At 49.6% G+C, this 24,597-nt stretch overlaps 5 protein-coding genes across 5 annotated transcripts; 2 read left to right on the forward strand and 3 right to left on the reverse strand.

The window, feature by feature from the left end:
- Positions 1–305: 305 nt before the first annotated feature.
- On the forward strand, positions 306–1,259 carry J4E82_006923 (uncharacterized protein; the record flags this gene model as incomplete). The annotated part of the gene is made up of 1 exon (XM_051733172.1): positions 306–1,259. One exon carries the CDS (start codon positions 306–308, stop codon positions 1,257–1,259), a length of 954 nt encoding a protein of 317 aa, XP_051587056.1.
- A 443-nt stretch (positions 1,260–1,702) lies between these two features.
- On the reverse strand, positions 1,703–2,417 carry J4E82_006924 (uncharacterized protein; the record flags this gene model as incomplete). Its single annotated transcript, XM_051733173.1, has 3 exons — positions 1,703–1,965; positions 2,018–2,068; positions 2,120–2,417. The coding sequence occupies 3 exons, from the start codon at positions 2,415–2,417 to the stop codon at positions 1,703–1,705; spliced, it is 612 nt and encodes a 203-aa protein (XP_051587057.1).
- A 394-nt stretch (positions 2,418–2,811) lies between these two features.
- On the reverse strand, positions 2,812–3,274 carry J4E82_006925 (uncharacterized protein; the record flags this gene model as incomplete). The annotated part of the gene is made up of 2 exons (XM_051733174.1): positions 2,812–3,107; positions 3,163–3,274. 2 exons carry the CDS (start codon positions 3,272–3,274, stop codon positions 2,812–2,814), a joined length of 408 nt encoding a protein of 135 aa, XP_051587058.1.
- Positions 3,275–10,016: 6,742 nt separating this feature from the next.
- Positions 10,017–11,969, forward strand: J4E82_006926 (uncharacterized protein; the record flags this gene model as incomplete). The annotated part of the gene is made up of 3 exons (XM_051733175.1): positions 10,017–10,021; positions 10,069–11,386; positions 11,442–11,969. The coding sequence occupies 3 exons, from the start codon at positions 10,017–10,019 to the stop codon at positions 11,967–11,969; spliced, it is 1,851 nt and encodes a 616-aa protein (XP_051587059.1).
- Positions 11,970–22,475: 10,506 nt separating this feature from the next.
- J4E82_006927 (uncharacterized protein) lies at positions 22,476–23,239 on the reverse strand (the record flags this gene model as incomplete). Its single annotated transcript, XM_051733176.1, has 2 exons — positions 22,476–23,139; positions 23,232–23,239. The coding sequence occupies 2 exons, from the start codon at positions 23,237–23,239 to the stop codon at positions 22,476–22,478; spliced, it is 672 nt and encodes a 223-aa protein (XP_051587060.1).
- Between the last annotated feature and the right edge of the window lie 1,358 nt (positions 23,240–24,597).

Below are 24,597 nucleotides of genomic sequence, written 5' to 3' on the forward strand. Positions count from 1 at the left end.
TTGCACTCTCAGTCTGTCCTCCAACAAGACCGTCTAACTCCGCTCCAGTCTTATCTCCGCTCCCCTTCCCCACCACATGGAAGCTTATACACGTCCATCGGACAACATTACTCATATACGAGAACCAATCGCGAGATCTCCTCTTTCGTCTGAAGTGTGAACCCAGATCTACACGCGAATACATGCACAGATAAGAATTCCAGTTCCATCTGCCGTGAATCCACCACAATAACCCTCGATGTAAGCTCCAGGGAGATCAATTCCAGAACATCTCGCCCACCAATCCACAAACATCCTGTTAAAAAATGTCCCCATCCACAACATCCATCCTCCTCCTCGGCGCCGGCGAACTAGGCAAAGCATTCCTCCCTCACCTCACAAAGCTCCCCAACACCCACATCACAGTCGGCGTGCGCTCGCCCGCCAAGTACTCCAACCTGATATCGCCCAATAACCTCTCCCTCACAGCCATCGACCTCGCATCTCCTTCCAAAGACCTCGCAGAAACCTTTTCAAACTACGACATCCTGATATCCTGCACCGGCTTCGGCGCAGACCCCAGTTCCGTCCTCAAACTCGCCAACGAAGCCCTCCTAGCGGGCCAGATCCGGCACGCTCAGGGAAACTCCAAATTGTGGTTCTTCCCCTGGCAATGGGGCGTCGACTACGATGTCACCGGCGACGGGGACGGCCTGATGCCGTTGTTCGGCGCGCAGCGCGATGTGCGGACTTTGCTAAGGGAGAAAGCGCAGGAGAGTAACGTGTGCTGGACGGTTGTTAGTACAGGCATCTTCATGTCTTTCCTCTTCGAGCCGTTCTGGGGGATGGTAGATAGAAGTCAAGAAGGGGGCAAGGGGGAGGAAGGAGAGGTAGTAGTGCGTTGTCTCCGGGACTGGACGCACAGAGTCACCGTTACAGACGTCCATGACATCGGACGCGTTCTGGCCAGGATCCTCGGACCGGATTCGACGGTGGAGGCGACGAATCGTGTGGTATATGTAGCGGGGGATACAGTCAGTTATGCGCAGTTGGCCGATGTCATCGAGCGGGTATCTGGCAAGCAAGTTAAACGGGAGCTGTGGAGCATGGAGTATTTGAAGAGCGAACTTGAGGCGGACCCAGACGATGGGATTAAAAAGTATAGGCTGGTGTTCGCGAGGGACGGTGTGTGGTGGGACATGGATAAAACTGTGAATACGGCGCTGGGCATGGAGATGATGAACGTAGAGACGTATGCTCGGAGTTTGTTTAGCGGATGAGAGGATGTTTGGCAATTGCGGGAAATAAGCATGCATGGTGTCTTGATGGTTTTCCACTTCTGTACATTTCGTACGATTATGAATAGATTGTTCGACTAGTATTACTACGTGGCGTGAGCTCATAGTATCGCAACAGCCTGTGAGCGGAACGTACTTGTTGCCGCAAAGAAGCTCAAATGCCTTCGCATCTGCATCAGCCTTCGTTGTAGTTCGTGGCTAAGGGTATCCAGTACGCCGCATTATGCTCTGTTTATCCGCGTGGGAACCACAGCATTCGCGCCCGTGGCTGCTCCATGTCCTTCTCGGCCACTACCCCTCATAGAAACGCCGGGTATATCTTCGTCGCCTTCAATCTTCCTCTTCATCCCTAGATGACTAGTCGCAAGTCCGTAGTTGTCATGACCGAAAGCAGGTATCATTCCCCTGTGTGCATCGGGTCGGTCCTAACGTCCCGGCGGTCCAGGAGGATATCTGCCTGGAGGTCCACCAGGTGGCATGCCCATACCCCCAGGTGGCGGGTACGGCATACCTCCAGGAGGCGATCCTGCATTCCCTGGTGGCGGGAAAGGAAACGGAGGCATCCCTTGAGGTGGGCCGCCGCCCATGTGTGGTGGAGGGAAGGGCGGCATGTTGGGCGGCATTCCGCCAGGACCCGGGGGCATGCCTTGCGGTGGGAAGGGTGGCATTCCATTTGGTGGCATTGGGGCTGTAGCACTGTCAGCATAGAACTGTTAGGCGGTAACTATCGGGCAACTTACGACCTCCACGGCCCATGAACTGCGGTGGCATTCCACCCATAGGCGGCATTCCTACACCGGTTAGCACTCCTGATGTCACTTGTAGCTCTCGATACAACTCACCTGGTGGTGGGAATCCAGGCATACCCATGGGTGGCATTCCCATGGGAGGCATTCCGGCCATTGGTCCTCCAGGGAAGCCACCAGCCAGGTTCTGCTGGAACAGGGGGTTCGCCTGGCCTTCTGTGTTGTACGCGTCGGTGATACTGTTGATGACTTGCTGTGTCTGGTCGCTCGATATCTGCTCGTAGTAGGCCTGGACGTTGCGGAGGTGGTTGCGACCGTTGTTATGGGCCTTGCGCACGCTCATACTATCGTGCGTGAGGTAAACATCGCAATAGTCACAGAAGAACTTGGGCATCGTGTACGGGTTGTTCGTCTAGTCGCCGAGATGGGAAATTCGTCGTAATGGGGTCGGCAGCGAAGTTGCGCGTGAAGTGCTGGGCGCGTCGCAAGAGCTCAGAACTGGAAGAATACCGTCGGCCATGGTTGCGCCGATGGCTTGGCAGCCACTCTTTCACGTGCTCTCGTTTTTAGAGGTCGCGCCCAGTCAGTCGCCTCTTCAGCATCATATCATCCTGTGCATCATTTTGTATCGATCATCTGCTTTCGAATATGGGATTGATTACATGCCCCTAATCATCATGCAAGATTCCACTTTTCCAATTCCAGGATTTGTAACAGACCCCATCCAATAGATTCTCCGTCACAGGTCTCATCCAAATACTCTTGTCAGATATCAGTCCACCATCATCCTAATTGGCATCATGCGCTGATACTTCGATCTCCACCCGCATGGCATCCTCGCCCAGTTTCACAACACCAACACAAGTCCAAATAGGTTCGTGATCCGGCACCCATTTCTTGAAGTTCCGCACCATAGCGCTCAGCGCCTCATCATCCATGGGGATGTGGTAAGAGTTTACGCGGAATACTTGCGACCACCCCTTCCCCCCAGCATTCTTTAGGGCGAGCTCTACGTTCTCGAATGCTTGGTCGATTTGCGCGTTGATATCTTTGGGTATGACTCCGGTTTGGGGATCCCATCCACCTGGGAGGGCGATTATTAGTACCCAAAGATTCTGTAGCATTGTGATGTGAGTTACCTTGACCTGCACACTCGATGCGATCACCGACACGCACTGCTTGGCTGTACTTGAAGTTCTTCTTCGCTGATTCGCCCTTGCCGGGGTATGCGTAGTATTGGAGATGCGACATGACGCTTGCTGTGAATCAAAGTACCGTAATATGCTCTCTAAGCGTTTGGATTGATCGTGGCCAATCTTCAAAGCATCGCAGCACTTGTTATGTATCACTATCGGCATATGCCGCAGGCGCTCGATGATGCCGAAGATAGCTTACCAATTTGACCGCGAACTATCCTTAGTCGCTTTGACAGTTCTGCGGCTCTTTTCCGCAGTCTTGCTGATCCAGTCAACGCCGACATACTTTTGTTCGACGTCCAGATTACTCTCACTGGGACTGTTCAACTTTCACGTGCTCTAGCGCGCTCTGCATCATGCCGGATGTGTAGTTGTATTCCGAACTAGCGTTGTGTATTACACCGTACGTGATAGTAAAGCAGAGAGTACGCTTGACGTCATGGCAACAAGAGTGTCAAGAGATTCTAGTACATCTTGGTCTTTCTAGTAGTACTATGATCTCCGCATTTGACCTGGGCAAAATATAGAAATCGGTTAACGTCGCGTCGCGGTCCCTCTATCTGCTGATGACGTCAAGCCAATCGCCGTGTTCGCGGCTTCTTGGGTTCGCGCCTCACCACATCCTTCCAAAGATCGTTTTCCTGGAGCTACAACCAACTATTCACCCTTGCGCTTGGGTACCAAAGAGAAGATTTTGTTCTGATCCTCATTTGCAATATCTAGGTCTTTCAGCAGGTGTACCAGAGTCTTGGGCGCCACTACTGGCCAATCGCTAGGGTCAAAGGCAGGCTCAAAGCTGTAATCCAAATTGTTGGGTGGGGGCATACAGCTGCAGCCTTGTTTGCGCATGGATCGTGGTCGCAAACTTCCATGTGTTGTTATTGGCACCTTCCATAGCTGTTAGCGTACTGCCTGTATAGCCAAATCCTCCATAGCATTCAGTTCATCATTCCTACACTAACAACATGCCACTTCTACTATCACACTTCCACTATCCCACTGCCACTGTCGTTGTTCCACTATCGTACTCCTACTCCATCGAGTATGTCTGTTGCAAACATCGTCATTCGCGGGATTGTTGGTTCGTCCAACCGCATTCACTAGCTGGTCAATTGCAAGAGCAGACGCGTCAAACATACTTCCACAGAACCGACAGCTGGCCAACGATAGGACTTTGCTTTAAGAACAACTTCGGCAGCAAATTTGTGTTAACCAAGACTTTGCTTTGCGACTCAAGGTTATGTGGATACGGGTGACGAGAACCAGGTGTCGGTAAGAATCAGTGGTAATACTTGCATCTATTTGTTTTCGACCAGTGGGCTAACATACTGCGTTTCAGAAAACCTCAAATTACACATGGCGAGTGCACAGTGCAAGCACATATTCTTCTGTGCTGCTGGATTACCAAGACACTATGCCACATTAGATCGTCATCTTGCACAGACGGAGAAAGTGACGATAGTCACCGCCTTCGTTGTTGACCAGAACATCCGTCGGCTTGGCTTGCGTACAGTATCATTCGCCAAAGTCTTCAAAGCAAGCTCTACAACCGTCCTGCGTGTGGATCGACATTGTGCTTGAGACTCGCCGCGAGTACAAGCGCAGTACTACCTACACAGTGCTCGGCATGTCATTGACGAACGCACTTCGTCAATCGGGTATTGTTCTGGGGTGGCAGTGTGCCGGTACACTGAATGCTTAGTCAGTACGGAGGGAGGAAGGTTCATGACTAGTTGTACAGCAACGATGGAGGTGCGGAAACTGCGATGCGTCTTCGCGCTATTGTGCGCGAGAAGCTTGCAGCAGTACTTCCCGCCATCGCGCGGAGCGGACGGTATCAAATCGTCATCAAGATCTTTGCTTGTTTGAAGAGACTTTCATGCCATGTCATAGATATCCTCAGTGCTTCTCGTGCACCCAAGGGGGGACACCACACACTAGACACGACATGCAATTACTAGTTTTTAGACTTTATCTTGTATATTAGCAGCTAACAGAGGCACAACTACACTTCTTTAGTTACGAAAATACAACTATACAACACTAGTAAATTCTTCTTCCCTTAGCCGTGCTGAAGAGATGCTTCGACATCCTCGTAATAATGTCTTCATACACTCCATTAACCGTACAGCAGTTGCATGGTGTTGGTCGTTAGAGGCCACAATGCCATACCCGCAGCTTCTCCGCGCGCGTTGTCGGGAGGCGGGTCTGCATCTTGGAGAAGGTTGGGAGGCTCACGATATAGTTGCGCTAGTACTTGTGGTCTCCATAGCGAGTCTTGTGTTTCTCATATGCTGGGCTGCCCTAAGATCGGACGTTTCAGCTGCAGCAGGCGTGGGTGGGTACATGGTTGGTACATTCAGCCTGCTCATCGCTATGGTGGTATTCGGGGTTCAGTAATAATGCATCACAAAGAGCGCATCGAAGATTACGTTTTCAATCCACGCTTGCATCACAACCCAGCCGGACAACGACTTCTGATAGCTAACACACGTAGACACTTTAGACACGCAACTGTCGTCTTCCAGAACTAGCGGCAACGCGATCTCACCTAAGCCGCGACAACAGACACTCGGTGTGCCTTCCTCAGAGTTGTGCTCATCACTATTTGCTTACCGACACCAAGATAGCAGGCGCATGGTGTGCATCAGCATGAATGTCTGTTTTTGCGAAGTCGCATTAGTTCGATGCGACAAGATTGGAAAGATACAGGCGGATGGTCTCACCAACAGGGAATAAGTTGAAATTACAATAGGATGAAGAGAAAGGCGATATACCATTTCCAGGATGGATGCCGCAACCATTTGAGCCGTATTGAGGTGAAAGCTATCCTTGAGATCTGACTGAAGATCAACAATAACGATGTTGTCAACAGCAAGCGAGCCGCATCTGCCGCATTTTGGGGTTGGCTCTTGGAGGCACTACACCGAAGAGAGAAATCAAACACCTCTTAGGGCATAGTACTTCTTCCTACTACTACAAAGCGAATCAGACCTATATAGATATAGATAGAAAGCCTAGAAGACTACAATGCTAGTAATCTTTGTAAGTTTCCTGATTAGGAGACAATGTAGACTGCACACACCATGCACATACTCAGGAACTTGCAAACATTGATTGGAGATTGCACCGAACATCATGCGATGCAACAAGATTTGTGATTGATTTGAGGAATTATTTACATGATGCTCATCCTAGCTTCGCCTCTAATGAGGTTACTGAACCCCAGCACCGACGGTAAGGTGTGAGCATATCGCTGAGGAAGGCGAGCCCCCGAGGAATCACCCAACAGGAACCCACCCCCACTACCTGGACGTAGTGTCATCAATCCAACTCAGGGAATGGACTGGAGTTTGCCTGTTTCCGTTCTCTCGCCAGGACTGCGGCTTGAGCATTCAAGTAAACCTGAAAGGAGACTGGCCTGAGCCAGCTCTGGAACCGCGGGTCACCATTCGATTTCCGGAGTTCAGTCAAGATCTCGAGAAGAACGGGCGTTGCTGGCTCCCGTTTTTCCGTCATAAACCCGTCGACAGCTTGGCAAGTCTCGTGAACTTTCGTCGCCAGCGCTTGAAAGTCGGTCGTTAACTGCCGAAGAGTCTGCGTAGTCTCAGCAAGAAACTGCCCCGGAGCGGTTAATGCCTTCCTCAACTCCGCGACGTCGTCTCGTACTACCCGGAGGCCGCCTGACTCTCCTATGGTCCTGAGGACGTCCAGGATATGGTCGAGGCGTGTTGTTGAAGGATCACGTCTGCGAAACGTGGTGTAAAACGCGAGGAGACAAGCAAATATAGAAGAAAGGACCCCGACTAGCGTCCAGGCTACCGGGAACCAGAAGGCAAAGGACGCGTCCTGGGCGATCGAATCAGTGGAAGAAGCTTTGCTCGAATTCATGGCAGAATCTCGCGAATAGGTCACAGTCCTGAGGAGAGAAGAGAAAAGCAGCTGGCGAAGGCCGGGCATCGCTTTTGAGGTGGCAGCTTGGGACTGCAGTTGCCCTTCCTGTTGTCGTACGATTTATCTGACGGCAGGAGAGCATGCTACCTTGGCAGGCAGGTACAGTTGTGCCTTAACGAGGGGAGGTGTGTCTAAGGTGGCAAGCAGGTGCAATTGCATTCAGACGCGGGCAGTCGCGGTGCAGAAGATTGCGAAAGTGACAACTGCACATTGTTATTCAAGAAGTTGGAGAGAACTGGAAATGGCATATGTAATTGAAAGGTATTTCTTTTAGCTAGACGTGAGAAGTTGTCGTCCCAATAATTAACAAGCGAATACACTGCAAATGTCGGAGTCCCACCATCATCTGGCTCTAATCCATACGCTAAGTGAACAAAGAAGCGCTCATTCTCTCTGTAACTTATAGTAAATCATAAGACAAGACAGTCAAAAAGAGCGCGATGTCTTTTCATGTTCTTCTCGTATCAATAACACGGGTCGCAGTACCATGGTTGGAGTGGTTACGAACCACGGGATAGCTTCGCGATGCGCACTCAACTATATATATTGCAGATGACGACGAAACCTGAACGTTCTTCTAGTTATCACTGAAGCCTACGTCGTCATCAAGCAAACACCTTACTCAGTCAACGTTCTCCTTCCAGTCTTTGAAGTTAGCCACGCCTGCGCATCAGGATGGCGCTGGCGATCCAGATCCAGAATCTACGCCACACTGGGAGCTCCGAACACCAGATCCGCCTGGTAAACCCAGTCATGGTCGCCCAGGAAGCTATTGAAAGCTTAGCAAGATCTTTTCGACAAATGCGCGATCCGTCAGGTCGGTGTACCCTCAATTTCCCCCTAGAGATAATCTTGATGATTGCAACACATCTCGATGCATGCTCTCTGGTGTCCTTTGCGTTAACCTGTAAGAGTCTTCACAGTCTCTGGGAACCACGCAATCTTCCCCTGCAACTGGCAGAGAAAGAAAAGCTCTTACTTTTGCTCGAGAAAGACATCCCATTCCTTTATTATTGTCATCATTGTACGAAGCTGCATCGTTGGCATAGACGCTGGAGTAGAGCCATCATTCCGTGCAATGAAGAGAGTCTACCATGCAAGCGAAGTTTGGACAAGCACCTCTGGCTTCCACTTACATGCCACATCCCTTACCACCATACGCGCTTGGTCATGAACCGACACCTCTACGGCTCCAACCACGGCTTGCCCCTTCGCGTACTCAATCAACGAACCCGATCCTCTCATTACCCGAACGGAGTGGTAACCTCGGTGACCCAGCATGCACGCATTTTCAATGATCACCTTCTGGTATTGTCGGCAATATCAATGACGCATTCGCGAGGTGATTCGGTATCCCTCAGAAGACACATCGACGATTTCGGTCACTCGCTTTGCAGACATGTCACACTTTGGCGAGATTTGCCCGATAGCTTCCCCATGCAGCTTCCCGAGCTGGCCAAAAGAACCGGACATAGCCAATTCGTGGCTTCTGGACCTGCATTTGGATCGTGCACTCTTTGTCCAACAGACTATACCATCACAATACAATGGCAAGGTCCGAAAAAAGGGTTCAACATCGAGGTTCGCGTCTATCGCGGTCTGGGTAGCTGTCGCACGCCGTTCAGTTGGCATTGGCGTACAAATACATGGCTCTATCCACGTGAAGAGCTCAGGTCAGTGTATTCGCCAGATTGCAGACCTCGAAGTATCAGAGAACAATGGGACGAGGCTGGCGACATGGCATAATCCATTGACGGCACATGGATGAATATCACATGATGAATAAATCTCTGTAACGAGGACTCGAGACACACGTCCCTCGAAGGAACAGAGTACACGTTAAACCTGCTTATAAGGCGCGCCTCGCTCCACAGAGCGAGGTAAGGATTATTCTCTTTACAACCTACACCTGTAGTCTGAATATACGAGCTATCTCCCACTATCCTTAGTAACGTGAAGCAAGCACTATTGCCTACAGTTACGCCTCACAATCTCACGCCTGCGGTATATCCTGTTTCCGAGTACCCTTGTATATGGGTTGATATGCGTTCTATGTCGTATAGGTGGCTCACTGTTCGCTCAACGTAAGGAAGGCGACTTACGTACGTCATCTAAAATTTCTGTGCTATATAACCAAATGCAGAAAAAAAAATAACCAGATGCAGGCTTTGGCAGAAGGACTGTCGCGAATATACATAACTTGTATGTTGAAGCGTGGCTTTTCGGCGATAGATTAATGCGTCAAAGTAGGGCGGATGCAGTTAGATACCTAGGTACCTTTCGGAATTAGAAATCACAGTTGTGCATGTGCTACCTGGCGACCCTGGCCGACCAAGCATTCTTTGATCTTTCGAATAATGATATTCACGATGATCGGAAACATGTACTCACATTTGCAACCATCGAATCTTTCAACATATCTGATCAAGCCTTGCGTAGTAGTTGACGTGAGGCGAGCGGTGACACAAATCACGTGCAAGGCTGAGCGCGGTTGCCGCTGTGGCTTGCCAAGCTCCGATACATATCCTTCAGCCTGATGCGCAATGTGATTGTCTCGTGCAGCTTAGAAACACTGTGAACGAGAATTTCTGTTCCCTCCTGGTACACACTATAGCACAGAAGTATGTCATACTATTATTACTGTCAAAGCTGCGGCGATGGGCCGCATAACAAAGCACTCAATCCGTATTGTCCTAATTGCCATTGGTGGCAAGAAGAAGAAGGAGGAAGGAGAGGAGGAGGAGGAGGAGGAATGTCGTCATCGCCATCACCGGGAGCCTTCGATGCGGAAACGCTACCGTCTCCGATACCGTGGAATACAACCAACGATACTTCAACTGCAAATGTCGTGGAGAACAGCTACCACAGCAGCATGCCTTCATCGCACTCTGCCAGCACGAAAGAAGAAGACTATGCCTACATAGACCCATCCATCATGAAGCGGCATACAGAGTCAGCCTGGGATCGCCTAACAGACAAAGCAGAACATCGCGAGGAGACCACCCGTGCGATCTACCCGATAGAGAACGATTCAGTAAATCAAGAGAAAATCACGGCTGATTGTGCTGAGCCTCTACCCGACTCAAGTCAAAACCCGCGTGAGGAGACCTATAGTCAGGATTGGCAGGCTTCTGCTGAGAATAACCAGACACCAGAACCAGGTCTTTACACCGCTCCACTTGACGCTTCAGGTCTCCGAAGAGCCCTTGACTTGGAAAGTTCCGGCCAAGCCCCTCCCCAGCCTGAACTGCAGACCCTGGAGCAAGCAATATCAGAAGACGACCAAGATGATGGGTCTGCCTCAGACATAACATCCAACACTGCAGACTCTGTGTTCTCTGCAGAATCCTCAGATACTCTCGCAACAGCCTTCTCTGCAGATAGCGGGTTTTCGGCTCAACAGATTCAAAGCGCTACCCGTGTGTTTCTCGCAATCTTACAAGAGAACAAAGAATTGACGCTCCTGTGTGATTCTGCTCGCAGCAATAAGAAGACTGGGATTAAGAGATTGCGAAGAGAAATTCGCGAGAATTTGAAAGCATATGCGGAGAACCTCAAGGAAGAAGCGTACGACCATCTTGAGTTTGCGGCTTGCCGTCTCGTTCGAGTAAAAGCACGGTACGTTGCTCAATACATCGCCAGTGGAGATGACAGATACAAACAGTCGCAATATCCTATCAATGATCGCAACCGGACGACAAAGCTCCTTGAGGATAGCTCCGACGAAGAGCCCGCAGAACCATCAGTTGACGAGACGGAGTTTCGTGATCTGAAAGCTTTTCGGCAGTTTTTGACGACAAGTGCTGCGTATGCTAAATTGGAAGCTCAAATTCATCTTTGGTACGAGGCGTTGCGTAACAAGCCTGCTGCTGGCGGGCTGAAGGATTCGCCGTCCATGACTAGCCCCTCACAACTTTCGCAATCCATGGCAGATACTTCCGAAGAAAAACTCCCGAACAGGAACCATGGCACACCTCTCCAGCTAACACCTGCGACTGGGTGCAACACAAAACTTACATGGCATATTTGGCAGGAAGATGCATCGAATCTAGCAGCTAGCGTTCTACAAGGCTTCAACTTGGCTTTCTTGCGAAAAGCCGTGTTGTTCCTGCTCGTGGATATCGTATTGATTTTGACTGATGACGTCTTTATCGCCACAGGATGCTTGGAACCTCGACTGAAAGCTGGTTGGACTCGGATAAGAAGTGAATGTGTGGGTTTGTCTCTAGACATATTCTCAGATTGAACGTAACTGACCTCGACTGCAGAGCTGTGGTGACCGATTCTTCGACGATTTCAATGAGCTAAGAACGGGTGGCGTGGGGACGTTGGTACAAGAGATGAAGCAATCCTTGGTCGATGCCAAGATCAAGGTTATCCCATATCGCGCCGGTCTTAGGACACAGCAGTACACGGATCGACTTTCGATGTGGTTGCGTCATATTGGTAACAGGATTTCGGCAGCATGCTCATGGCATGGTCAGACCCCTACAGCCCTACCACACTTCAATGTCGCCGACACAGCTACTGCAACAGATATCACAGCTCCAGAAGACCCACAGAAAGATCGAGATCCAGTTCACCTAATGGCTTGCGTGGATCGCATTCGCGACGGACCAGTCTTACTTCAGATCGACGTTCGCGCTGTCAAGAACGACCAAGAACTCTTCAGCCGTCTCAAGCACCAAATAGCTCAACACCGTAACCGTTATTTGCGTGTTTTATCGTGCCGTAGCATACAAGGAATCTTCTTCTGCAAGGTTAGTGAACTCGTCGTAATCGGCCACGCGGGGTAAAAGCTCACTTCGGTTCAGTTCTGTCTCCACAGCCATAGTCACATCGATATCCGTGACCACAATGAGTCTTGTCCTCCCGTAGGATCTACAACGAGCCATTGTGACTGCTTACCGCCAGTACATATAGTGGAGCCTTTTCCCAACGCGGAGTACCGCTGCAACATTCCTTGCCCTCCAGATACTTGGCCGCCTGTCGGCTCGAGTATGTTAGTTCACATGCTCAAATGCCCATCAGCGATTAACGTGAATCGTACCTGGGTCATGCACAGAGTACCTAAACGTGTCAAGGGAGAATTATCAGATTATGGTGACCAACCAGCTGACGGATGGGGTTTCTACTTCAAAAATGGCTGGGATTTTGATACAATAATCACCATTAGCTTTGTCGTCCTCATGTTAGCGAGTTTGCTTTTTGGGATTTGTTGGTCTGTATTGGAGAAAGACATCCAGGGCGCATTTGGAGTGAGCGCGTACATAGTAACTGTCTGTGGATTGCTCGTTGCTTTCATTGTGAGCAAGACGGGAAAGGCGGGCTGACCGGATGGGTGCTTATTTGCAACAAGTCTAGCAAAACAAGGTACTTTAGTAGTACCACAATAGTAGGCGGTATGCAAGCCGGCACTAGCGCTTCTCCAAGCAGACGCTATTCTAACGTTCGCTTCGTTTGAGTTATAAGTAAATGTATGTTACCATTTTGAACTCAGAAGCAATGGTGGTTGAATGCTGGATGCACCAAAAGTAGACGCGCTATTGGAGACAGGGCCAATGACGGCACGTCATGTCCCCATGCCACAACAGTGACAACACTCTCATCCTATGCATAAGCATACTATGGACAACCGCTTATTGTCACGTATTCACGTCATCATCAAAACTGGCAAGCCTAGAGTCTTCCTCAATACTTGGTCGAGCTTCATCTCGATTGACGGACAAGGCTGGCCCCCAAAAGAACCTTGCGGTGGACGTTGCACAACGCTTTTGCGTCATCTTTTTGAATATCTTGTCATACGATTTGCTATACACTACAGAGAGCATGAGCGCTTCTTTGTTCATATGGTGAATAGGAATTAAAGTATGTAAGATATCTAAACTCTATTATCCTATATCAGCCAAAAATGGCTCTCGAACTAGAAAATTGCGTACATACACAGCTCCAAGGTCTATCGTGTCTCGATTCGTGACTGGATTAGCCAGCCATTGTTCCATCATCATCCATCCTACAACTAGATAGGCGGGTGAAAAACAGGTATTTAGTGGCTGTTCCAGCCAGTTCCTTACGAGAAAGATATTCGTTAGGCGTTCTATTGACGCATTGAGGACCTGGTCAGGTGAGGCAGCTTTTGGGTCTTGCGTAGGATATCCTAGAACCAGTTTCTCATGTCATCAACCTCTACCGTTTTGATGATATTGCTTAGCTCATGATATATGGAAACCAATTACAGTTTTATGTCCAGAGGACTAGAGTCTGCCTCAAGCAGATGCGAAAGAGCTGAAAGAGGGTGCAAGACCAATGATGTCGTGAAATATTAAGCGCTCAGCACCAGTGAAGCGCGACTGCATGTCAACAGCCATTCAAGCAATTGTTATCTTGACGAGTACATGCCGACGTGATCAGCTGTTAAAGCACCATGGAATATCACATCGAATGATATGGCGTGACTTGCCTGGCCTGAGGAAGCTGACGATCACTTTGTGCCGCGCTGGCGCACTCAGCGTTATTGATTAGTTGAGTTGTCACCATGTCGAACTACTGAGAAGGAACGGGGGCTGAAGGCTGAAACTCATGAATCTAGAAGCGCCACTAGAAACAAAACAAACGATCTATGTCACGTTACCATGTCACAACGCCCATCTTAAGCTTTTACTGGTCAACCTGAAATAATCCCGTATACACCTGCAGGATCCGAGATCTCTCTCTAAGAAGGTATGGTGAAGTTTACGGGGTTTCTACATAGGCAAGATCAATATGTTCAACTAAGAAGCTACTCGCTTGATGAGCAGCCCCGACCATGTAACAACCGGTTTAGCGCGCACAGCTGACCGTGTGCGATCCAATTTCCGTGGATCTTGTGCTGAGTTCAGCTGTGGAACTGTTGGGTTCGAGACCTTATGGTAGCTCTGACCTGCCCCACCATGGCGTCGGCCGTATCGTGTGTACCCCAGCGATAAAGAGGGACCTGTGCAACATGCAATCCTCACGGAAGCACAAAGAATTGCGAACAAACGTCTTGCATACTTGAAATCATACACTCATAATACCTAAGTCAGACTTCTCTTAGTGCGATTCATACATTGAACTAGAACATCTAAGCTCCTATATAACTGGAGTTGCATATCGATTGTATTATCACCGGCACAGCCAAGGAAATTTGACACTGAGCAACCGGGGTCGTTCGAACGGCCATGGCGATATACTCCCCGCTCAATATAGACACCGAAGAGATCCGCCTGCTGGAGCTGCAACCTGCGGAGAAGCCTGAAATGCCGCTCTGCGGTATCCTTCGGCACGTCTCGCTCGCATCTTCACCCGCGAGACCGATTTTAGCATACGACGCGATATCGTATGTCTGGGGAAAACCTGATTTCGATAAAAACATGTTCGTCGCCGACCAAGCTCTCCCAATCACATCGCGGGTAGAGCACATGTTATCCACGCTCCGGTACAAGAGCAAAGCAAGGGTTCTCTGGATCGACAGTATCTGCATCGATCAGTCAAACATACATGAGCGAGGTCAGCAGATCCTGTTGATGCGTAAAATCTATAGCAAAGGTCAGCGCAATATAGCTTGCGTTACTCATTCTGGCAGATGGGGAATAACGGATCAGGGTATACAGAGCGGTATGGAAATTCTGAAGAAGATTTGCAACAGTGACAGTGCGACGCTCGCATCCTTTCGTAGAGAAAACGAACGATTGTTTGGAGATGAAAGGGAACTGTTAAGAGGCGGAAAGAACAACCCTAACCTAGTGCTGGATGTCGATGCAAGAGATGCATTGTTCTCGTTCTTAATGGCATTAGATGAAGGCATCTGGGGAAGGATCTGGATTGTTCAGGAGTTTTCATTGGCAAAGAAAGTTACTTTGAGGTGCGAGGACGCTGAACTGGACTGGGATCTTGTCTCATCCTTTCTGCGGGATGAGCCTTACTTCGACGCTTTCCACATGCCTGGTGATGCCCGAATCGGTCGAAATCAGTTTCCGGAAATTTTCTCACGCGCCAAACTCTTCGAGGATCAGCGGACAGTGACACAACGGGCCTTGACATCACAATATCAAGAAAAAGCTACAGGCTCAGATCTGCTAGAAATTCTCGCGCGTTTCAGAGACATGGAGTCCTCTGATCCAAGGGACAAGGTTTTTGGACTTCTAGGCTTGGTGGATGGACCGCATCATGTGGATGTTGAATATTCGAAAAGCGTGCTGCAGATTTGGACGGAAACCACCCTGTCCATCATCAAATGCTCCAAGAATCTGGACATAATCTGCCAAAATCCTTTCGAAAGCATTTGCACCAGGGGTAATGGAAAAGAAGCCGATCAAAGATCTTCTTGGGTCCCAGATTTCTGTCTTCATCAGTCTGAGTGTCTTTCGGTCCTGTTCGCTCAACGGGGTATCTTCAACGCTGGGTCAAAAACTATGGATACCCCCTGCACAATCGCCGATGGAAAGAGTGAGATACTGGTACTCAAGAGTGTTGTTCTAGATCGCATTGGTCCACTCCTGAGGCCATCAGAACAAGAGCTGGATGAATTGCCGTGGACACTACACTCAATCTGCGGCTCAGCGAGACACATACTCGATTTCCATTTCGGTAATACGATAATCGACGATTGGCAAAAGGAACTGTACCTGCCGAGGGCAGCCTCAAGATTCTCTAGACCAGAACCGGCGGAGACACGCATTCGGGCTTTCTGGCGAACCCTTGCCCGAGATTGTACTGCACCACCAAACATGCGTCGCTTGCAAAAATCTGAGATAGAGACCCTTGACACCAAGAACTCTGAGCTCCTTAAGAGTGGCTCTAATATCAAGACTTTACGGGGTGTTGATGACAGATATTCTGGTCTATCAAGCTTTCGATTCGATCCGCGAGACTACGCACCAGATTTATACTGTTCTTCACCGTTTCGAGACATTCCTCACCGCTTGACAGACTATACGTTCAATGTTTCGAAAAACGATCTCTTTATGATGGTTCGTCCGTACGCCCAAGAGGGAGACATCGTTGTGGTACTAGACGGTGGGAAGGTGCCTATGATCCTACGGGAGCAGTCGCCGCACCTCACAGAGAGAAGCCTCGGTAGCCTGCACCGGATTGTAGGCCCGGCATATGTTCATGGTTTTATAGATGGCGAAGTGGATGCAGCTGTCGCAGCCGGTTTACTCAAGAAGCAAAACCTTTTCATTTGTTGAAGAACGATCTTTAAACCACATCATATACAGAAAGGATGCTGTTGAAATACAGAACGCCCTCGCTAACAGCCTAAAAAAGTATTCTGGACATATAACATGCCTCTGTACATCCGATGAAACCCTGTGTGTTAAAACTATACCGCGGATTTTTCTAAATGCAAGCCTTCTGTAACACAGTAGCTTGACCTAACTTATCGACCCAGAGGATTACAAACACGACCTTAAACAGCTTATTGGTAGCCAAATCAAGTGTGATGGAGAGGCTGTTGTCAAGGTTACACCAAAAATGGTTGACGTTGTACACTAGATCAGAGAAGGTCCGAAAAGTCCCTTCGGTGCCAAGTCCTGGCATGGTCTTGCACCTGGCGCGAGTTACTTGTCCACGGCAAACATAAGCATATCCCTTGATGGCGTAAGACCGATAAACCCAAATGGCCACTAGTTCGCGATGCATTCCTTCCAGCTGGACCTGATTTTTCTGCGGTCTAACGAGAACGCTACTTCGCGATGTGGACACAGGCCTTCCACGAGTGGCAGTAGTCTATGGAGGCTGAAACAGTCGAATCGACTGCTCTCCGCGATTCGGGTGTTACGATGATAACCTGGCATGGTCTCGCTGATGCCATCATTCCCTACGAGAATAGCTCGTATATCGAGAGCGGGTGGAGCACAGGATAGGAGGTGTTGGAGAAGATGACAAGTTCTACCGAGTGTTCTTAGTGCCTGGCGTTGCTCATTGCTTTGGAGGCACTGACCCAGTCCCCATTGATCCTATGGTTGCTGTAGTCGATTGGGTTGAGAAAAGTAAAGCGCCTGACAGCATCGACGGCGCCACAAGAGATGAGGCTAATGAGAGAACCACACGGAAGCTCTGCAAATAGCCTGCAAAGGCTGTGTACAATGGTACAGTCGATCCAAAACCGCGGCCAGTTGGTTATATTCCAACAGCAATACAGGGTTAGCCAAAGTTGGACATGATGAATATTAGTGGCTCGATGAACTATGATCGTGCATCTGTTTTTCTGCTCAAGAGAGGCACACGCCACGGGTAAACCGCCCTTTTTGAAAGAGATGTGAAACAAAAAAGAAAAAACATACAACAGCGGGGATTCGCTAGTGGTCACCCACCTAACTACTAATCCGCCGGTACACTGCTTGTATATGGCTGAGCGGACGGGAAGCCTAATTTTCAGTGTCCTATGGTCGTATGTAGCAGATTAGACAAATTGTACTAGTATAAAATGCCGATCCATGAACTGGCACGCTAGCGTGCTACTACGATACCATGCAGGTTAAAGGCGATATAAATAATGTTAATCCCTGCAAATACATCCTCTCTCTAGGTTAGCTCTTACTTCAGCAGTAAGCAATAAGCAAAAGATGATAAGCAAGTTGCATGCCAGGTGGTCGAAAGATATAGCCTGACTATATACTGGCGTCGTGTCTCCCCGCGGAATGCATCGTCACGGCAACTCCGCAACTCCAGTTGCAAAGCGACGAATGTTGAGCTCGTATTGCGCATCGAGACGCACGCCATCTTCAGCCTTGTGGGGATGCAATAGCCTTGGCGGTTTTAATTATAGCCTAGCGTTGTGTTTATCAGGTCTAGCCCGAGAGAACTCTAACACCACTTTCGCTTCACGAGTCAGCCCATGCTTGGAAGTCTCCTATTCACGATGTAATATATTCTGGTCGCTCCCGTTCACGAACGTCGTAACGCGTCCCCATTCGCCGACCGTTTCTTAACCCAAGTCACTCGTTCCGACGGTTCTTTTACACCATGCGTTCTTCGATGTTATTGGCCGTTCCGGCACTTCTATTCCTTAATGTTAATGCGTTGCGCGTCAGCACCTCGAGTGTTTGCGGTAAACAGTCTTGGAACACGCTTACTTGCAAGAATTCGTCGTGGGGAAACTGTTGCTCCAAAGATGGACGTTGTGGTTCCACGGCAAAATACTGCGGAACTGGGTGCCAGGCTAAATTTGGAGACTGCAAATCGCCAGTATCTTCAGCGCCCACGGTTATCGTTTCCAAAACACCTGCGGCGTCATCGAAAACACTTGCAGTATCCCTGACGAAACTCGTAGTGCCATCGGCAGTACCTGCAGTCTCATCAGCAGCACCCGTACTATCGTCCGCAGCACCTGCAGCATCATCGAAAGCACCCGCAGCATCAGCGGCCCCGGTTGCTGGCGGAAAGATCTCCACTGATGGAACTTGCGGCGGAACTTCTGGCTTCACCTGCGTCGGCTCTTCATTTGGCAATTGCTGTAGCGCCTATGGATGGTGTGGAAAGTCTGCCGACCATTGCGGCACTAGCTGCAATGCAGCCTTCGGAATTTGCGGAGCGGCGTCATCTTCATCGATCTTGCCCACGACTGCAGTTCCGACTGCAACTTCGGGAGCTGCACCAGCACCCACCCAAAAAGTTTCCGTCGACGGAAGTTGTGGCAGCGGAGTGACATGCCTGGGCTCTTCATTCGGCGATTGCTGCAGCGCCTACGGATGGTGGTAAGTTCTCAATCCTCTCTCCCTCTCCTCCCATACTGACATCAACTCGCAGTGGAAGCACCGCCGCATTCTGTGCAACAGGCTGCCAATCCGGGTTCGGAAAGTGCGATACTCCTTCCACCAGTCCAGTTCCAAGCACCACCTGTGGCGTCGAAGGCTTCGCTAATGTTAAGGCATACTACGCTTCTTCGTTCAACTTGGTCGATGCGACGAATGTCTCGACTTGTGCGACGCTATGTTTGGTCGAAGCAGAATGCAAGAGTTATTTGTTCAACCCGAAGCTTGGAAATTGCGCGTATCTTAAGAATTCACTCAAGGAGGGAGAGTTCATTGCTACAAGTGGCACGGATCAGCTTTTCTGGGAGAGGGCTTGCGCTGAGGCTAAGTAGACTTTGGAGCAACAATGCTGGAGCTGTAGTTGAGAAGTTGTCCAAGAATGATAGATAGTCTATGCGCGTTACGTCCGGGGACATTATGCAAGACAGCGGCTGGTCATAGCTCCACCGTACCGCTTTCCGCGTTCCTGGGCGCTACGCGGCCGTGCACGGTAGCATCTTGGCATCAAAGCCCGCTCCATCACTGCTATTCATCCTCGTATCTATCACCTCCTATTTTGCAAACCACCACCCTTTACATATTCCTGAGAATACTATCTGTGCTTGATCATAGAGTCCGAGCTTGATCCTATGCGGTCGCTCTTTCGAATCGGGCAGGTTTTGAAGGGGCGTGCTAGCCAATACACGATCACGAAAGAGATCCAAGATACTGTGTGGTTCGCGAAGTAGACAGTATACATTCAGTATTCATAACAACATCTCATACTTCCCAGAAATTATTTGCAAGAGCATGTGGTGATCAAGAGCGTTCTCGACCACCCGCGAGTGGAGAATGAAAGAGATGTACTCAAAAGATTTCAGCACCGCACCCCGTACCTCCGACCTTTGATCGATGAAATCGACGAGCCGACTTTTCCTGTGACCATCGCTCTTAGGTACTTGCAAGGAGACCTTCTAGAGGCGTCCGTTGCAAGAACTTTGAATAGGCGAGAAGTGAGACACGTCTCGCGGTGCGTACTAGAGGCATTGAAGACCTTACATGAGGACGGTTTTGTGCACACAGGTACATCGCTACCTGGGCTTAACGATAAATTCTATGTGACTGACAGACGGTATAGATGTCAAGCCAAACAACGTATTTGTCAATCTGCAAGAAGGCGACGTTCGATTTTCCGACGTCCAGCTAGGCGACTTAGGTGGATGCTACCCGGCAGACTCAGAGTGGGCTACATCAGGCACCGTAGTAGGAACACCTATGTGGACAAGCCCAGAGATTCTTATGGAATTACCTTGGAACACCGCAGCTGACATATGGTCTTTCGGTGCTATGGTCCGTCAGGATTCCACTAGAAACATAAGTATAAATGGAAGCTGACTTCTTCACAGCTCATCAGTCTTATCTACGGTGAAAATTTCAACCTCTTCTTGCCGAAAGGACTGACACGTGAAGACGAAGAGTATGTGGTTGGGGTTGTTGTAGAGCAATTCAAATATTTCGGACCTTTTCCTGCCAAAATGGAAGAGATCGCAGACCCAGAAACGGTCCAATCTATCATTACGATCATGGAAAATATCCCAAAAGAGAAGACGACGCCATTTCAGCGAACCACCGAGAGAGAAGTAAGCCGGAGAGACAACATCTTCATATCAAAGATGATGAAACTCGATTGGAGAGACCGCCCAACTGCAAGAGAGTTACTAGAAGACGAATGGTGGGACAACGACGAGGAATAGCATCATGTACTGCACCATGGAGTAAGACGAAGTCGCTTGTAGTGGGGTGACAACGATGAAAAGACGACAACAACGGTAAGGACTATTGAGATGGATGGAGATACTAGGCAACTGATACCATTTACATGGATTAGATCGAATCAATCTATTTCACAAACACGTGATAGTCCAGCCTATGGACATAAGTCATGAGGCGATCTGTCACGCTAACCGATCTAGACATATCGCGTGTCGATTTTCAGGCTCGCAAAGCTTCGATGGATTCTCAACTATGGACTACAGCAAACCTCAAATATCTTGACCAAGGTATACTTCAGTCGTATGTTGCTGCTGAGGCTTCATCTAGATATGGCTGCATATTCGTGCACATGTGGATACTAGGTGGATGCGACGGCACAAGCTAAGAAAAGAATGAAAATGATGGAAGGCCTCATATGAGCAACTCACGCTCAAGAGTCAGACTGAGCTGGCATCCGAACGGGAGCCCCTAGGTTAATCCTTTCAGTTACAAGCCAGCTATAAATAAATATTCGCTTCTGCCCTGCCCATTCCGAAACGCAAAATTCGTGCTACCCTCTTCCGTATATCCTGTTGTATTACTACTCTGCTCTCGCGCTCTGAAACGTGCATGGATATCTCACGTCAATCGACATCAGCGAAAGCACGATACACCTAATTCTGCGTCATAAATCCTTGTCCAACCATCACTATGTTCTCCCCACTCCTCATTGTCTTTCTCACAGCCATGGCAGCCGCCGATTTCACGACCACAATGGAATTTAGAGACTGGCTCCTCGGCGAAGATAGCATCGGCCGCGCGACCGAACACCCCTTTGGCTTCCGCGGTTCAATCGTAAACATTGATCAAAACAAAACAACCATACACGCGCAATTCGATCAGGACAGCGGGGGCCTATCTAGCAAGTACCATGTCGCAAACAACACAAACTCGTTCACATTCACCTTTGCGCCCGACTACATCTCCGCGCAGATGGCGAAACCCGACTGGTGGCAGACGACGTACGATGTAGACTGTTCCGGACCAGGCAGCAGGGCGACCGAATACATTGACGTAGCAGCAAACACGTGCACGGTTTCGCTATGGGGCGCAGCGTTTTCGTCAGAAAAATGCAGGGATGGGGCGTGGGGGATAAGGAAATCGACGCGCGCGAGTTGGTTCTGTGATGAAAATGGGGTGCAGAGTGCTACTTGGAGACAAAAGAGTCTGGAAGATTATACTACGCAGCGGAAACAAATTGTTCTTACGGCAGGGTTGGAGAAGCTGGGTGCGGAAGCTACGGAGGCTATGGTCACGCCTACGGCTACTGCGAGTGCGAGTCCCACTATTAGTGGGCCGGCGCGGGAGACTGGCGGTGCGGGCGCGGTACGGGCGGCTGATATCGCAATGGTCTGTGTTGGTGCTGCTGTAGCTGTGGGCATGTCGTAAGATGGAAAAGCTTGGATACAGTTCCAGTCCAACGGGTCCTTGTAGTTACTAACCCCCTTATATACATCCCTCGTCGGCGACCAGCAGTGCCAAGACGCCTTAACAACTAGTATAGGAGATGCAGATCTGACACTGGATCAACTGCACACTGTCGTAGATGATCTGTTCATGACGGAGACTCCTATTGACTGAACGATTGAGTGTCGGATATGGTAACGAGCTCGAACATGGTCTAACCAGCAGGTTTATGCTTTGACACATCATCGCAACACAGGGAGGTGCACATTATAGCCAGAATTGATGAGCAGTATATTAAATTCAGCATGATCGTAACCTTGCACTCGACTAAACTTCGGCGGCGAATACGTAACGTACCTCGCTCGCCCGTTCAGACTCATTGACTACTTCGACGGCGGATGGTTCCATACGTTCGCGCAGGTACGTGTACAGCTCCTTTAACTCTTGTCGCACGCCATCGATACCTGGTGCTACTTTGTGAGGGTTAGGATTGGGGCACTTCATTCCATGGATCATCTCGTACACTTCAGGATCTAATACAGTTTGCAGACATACGTTGCAAAGTTGCACTGACATATGATGATGCCGGATGAGGTGAATGCGGATTTGTGTCATGTTACCAGCTTGTAGATCTGAGCACGTCTCCGGAAGGCCAAGATCGTGCTCAACCGCAGACAGCGGGCATGCAACGATGAATTTATCGCTGTGACCGCCGGCTTTGTTACGAATTGTCTGCACTCGCTCAGTCTCTCTCGCGTCTGACTTGGCCGACGCCTCAATCGATGGCAATGCTGTGTATGTGTCGCCTCGATGACGACGCAGTAGATCGTGCTCCTCGGCGTGTGGATGCTCGGTAAGATCGCCACCGGTCTGGTCTTGCCTGATCTCCAAGGGCTCAAAGTCGAAGTTGAGATTCATGTTCGGGGGCGTGGCAATGAAGGGAGCCGATTCTTGATTAACACTGTCTGAAGGATCGAGGCTTAGAACCTTACTGGACTTCGAGTTGAGGTGTTCATGAGATCCAGGGCTCAAGGGTTGTTGATACGGATCTTTGAAGTCGGTAAAATCCGTGCCAGCGGTTACACTGCCATCTCGCTCATGTAACCCTACAGAGCTTTCGGCACCCGCGGTACGCGCTTGACGTTTCGGCTCATATCCCGTACTGCTTGAGTAGACTGAGAATGCCACATCTGCCAGCCTCTTCGATGATGGAGCTTGCGGTTGCACTACTCGGGGTGTACATTGTACACACTGATGTTCATTCATGTAGTCCTTTGCAGACTTATAGTAGCAAGCGATATGCTGCCAGGTGCCGCACTGGAGACAAACAATAACAAAGCGCTGGTCCGATGTTCTTTCGCAAATGCAGCTTATCTTGACTGATTCGTCTTCATTCTGGTAAACGAGAACCTCAGAATCAATGTGCTGATCCTATCCTTCGGCAGCGTCCTTACTCTCGGATCCTAAGTCACCTTGTGTGTTGGCGTGTACTTTCCCTTCCAAGGCAGAAAGTTGGCCCCGCAGCTTCCTCCGATAATTCCATTGCGCTATACGATTTTGAAGTCGTCTTCTTTCTGCAGTGTCAGTGTTACCCAACAAAAGCTTACTATCGAGGATGGGATCAATGGCATTGGCTACCGAAGATGCAAGAAACTTGACTACCACAATCTGGAACTCGTGACCGTTCTAATCGAGATACTTCGATCGCTGGCCTGAGCTGGTCAGTATTCTGCTGGAGGGTTGAAGGATGCGTACTTACTGTCGACGCGAAGCTTGCAATAATAGACGGCACATGCCGTACTCCAGCGGTATTGCAGCCGCCTACAGTGAACTGGACTCCAACGATACAGGAAAGCGTCTATGGTCCGATCGATCACTTCGTACCCCCAGAGCTCATTCAGGGTTTTGTGTAGAGTAGTAAGACGCAATTCCTGCGAGAAATCAGAAGTATGCAGCCATTGCGGTCCCTTGAGTAACACAGTATCACGTGTTACGGATACTGCATTGGGCAGCTTGTGGGACAAGATGACCTTGCGAAGAATCGATTGTGATGGCCAGGAACTGGGTTGCGCAACGCGGTGCCTGGACGTGTGCAACGCTACTAAGCAAGCGCCCGCATGCCCCCTGTTCGAATTCCGATAGCGCCTCTCACGGTGCTGCAACACCGTTCGCTACCTAAGCCAAAAATGCTGGATCACGACTTTAGTCGTGATCCAACTTCCCAATAGGCGGCCCACGCCTATCAGAGTTGTCGTAAATTGGTGCTAGAGGTATACCTCTAGTAATTTGTTGTTTTAACCTATTTGTGGCTCGCTTTAACTCGCTACAGAGCCAGCTAATAGTATTAAGCCATTCATGCAAGCAGGGTAGCGAGGCCCCGCTGTTTTCATCGTTTCTCATTCGTGAACGCCAGCTACGCTGCCTGGTCGTGTCGTCTTCCACAAATCCG

Source organism: Alternaria postmessia, assembly GCF_024291825.1.
Source record: "Alternaria postmessia strain BMP 2775 chromosome Unknown scaffold_43, whole genome shotgun sequence".
Lineage (NCBI taxonomy): Eukaryota > Fungi > Ascomycota > Dothideomycetes > Pleosporales > Pleosporaceae > Alternaria > Alternaria postmessia.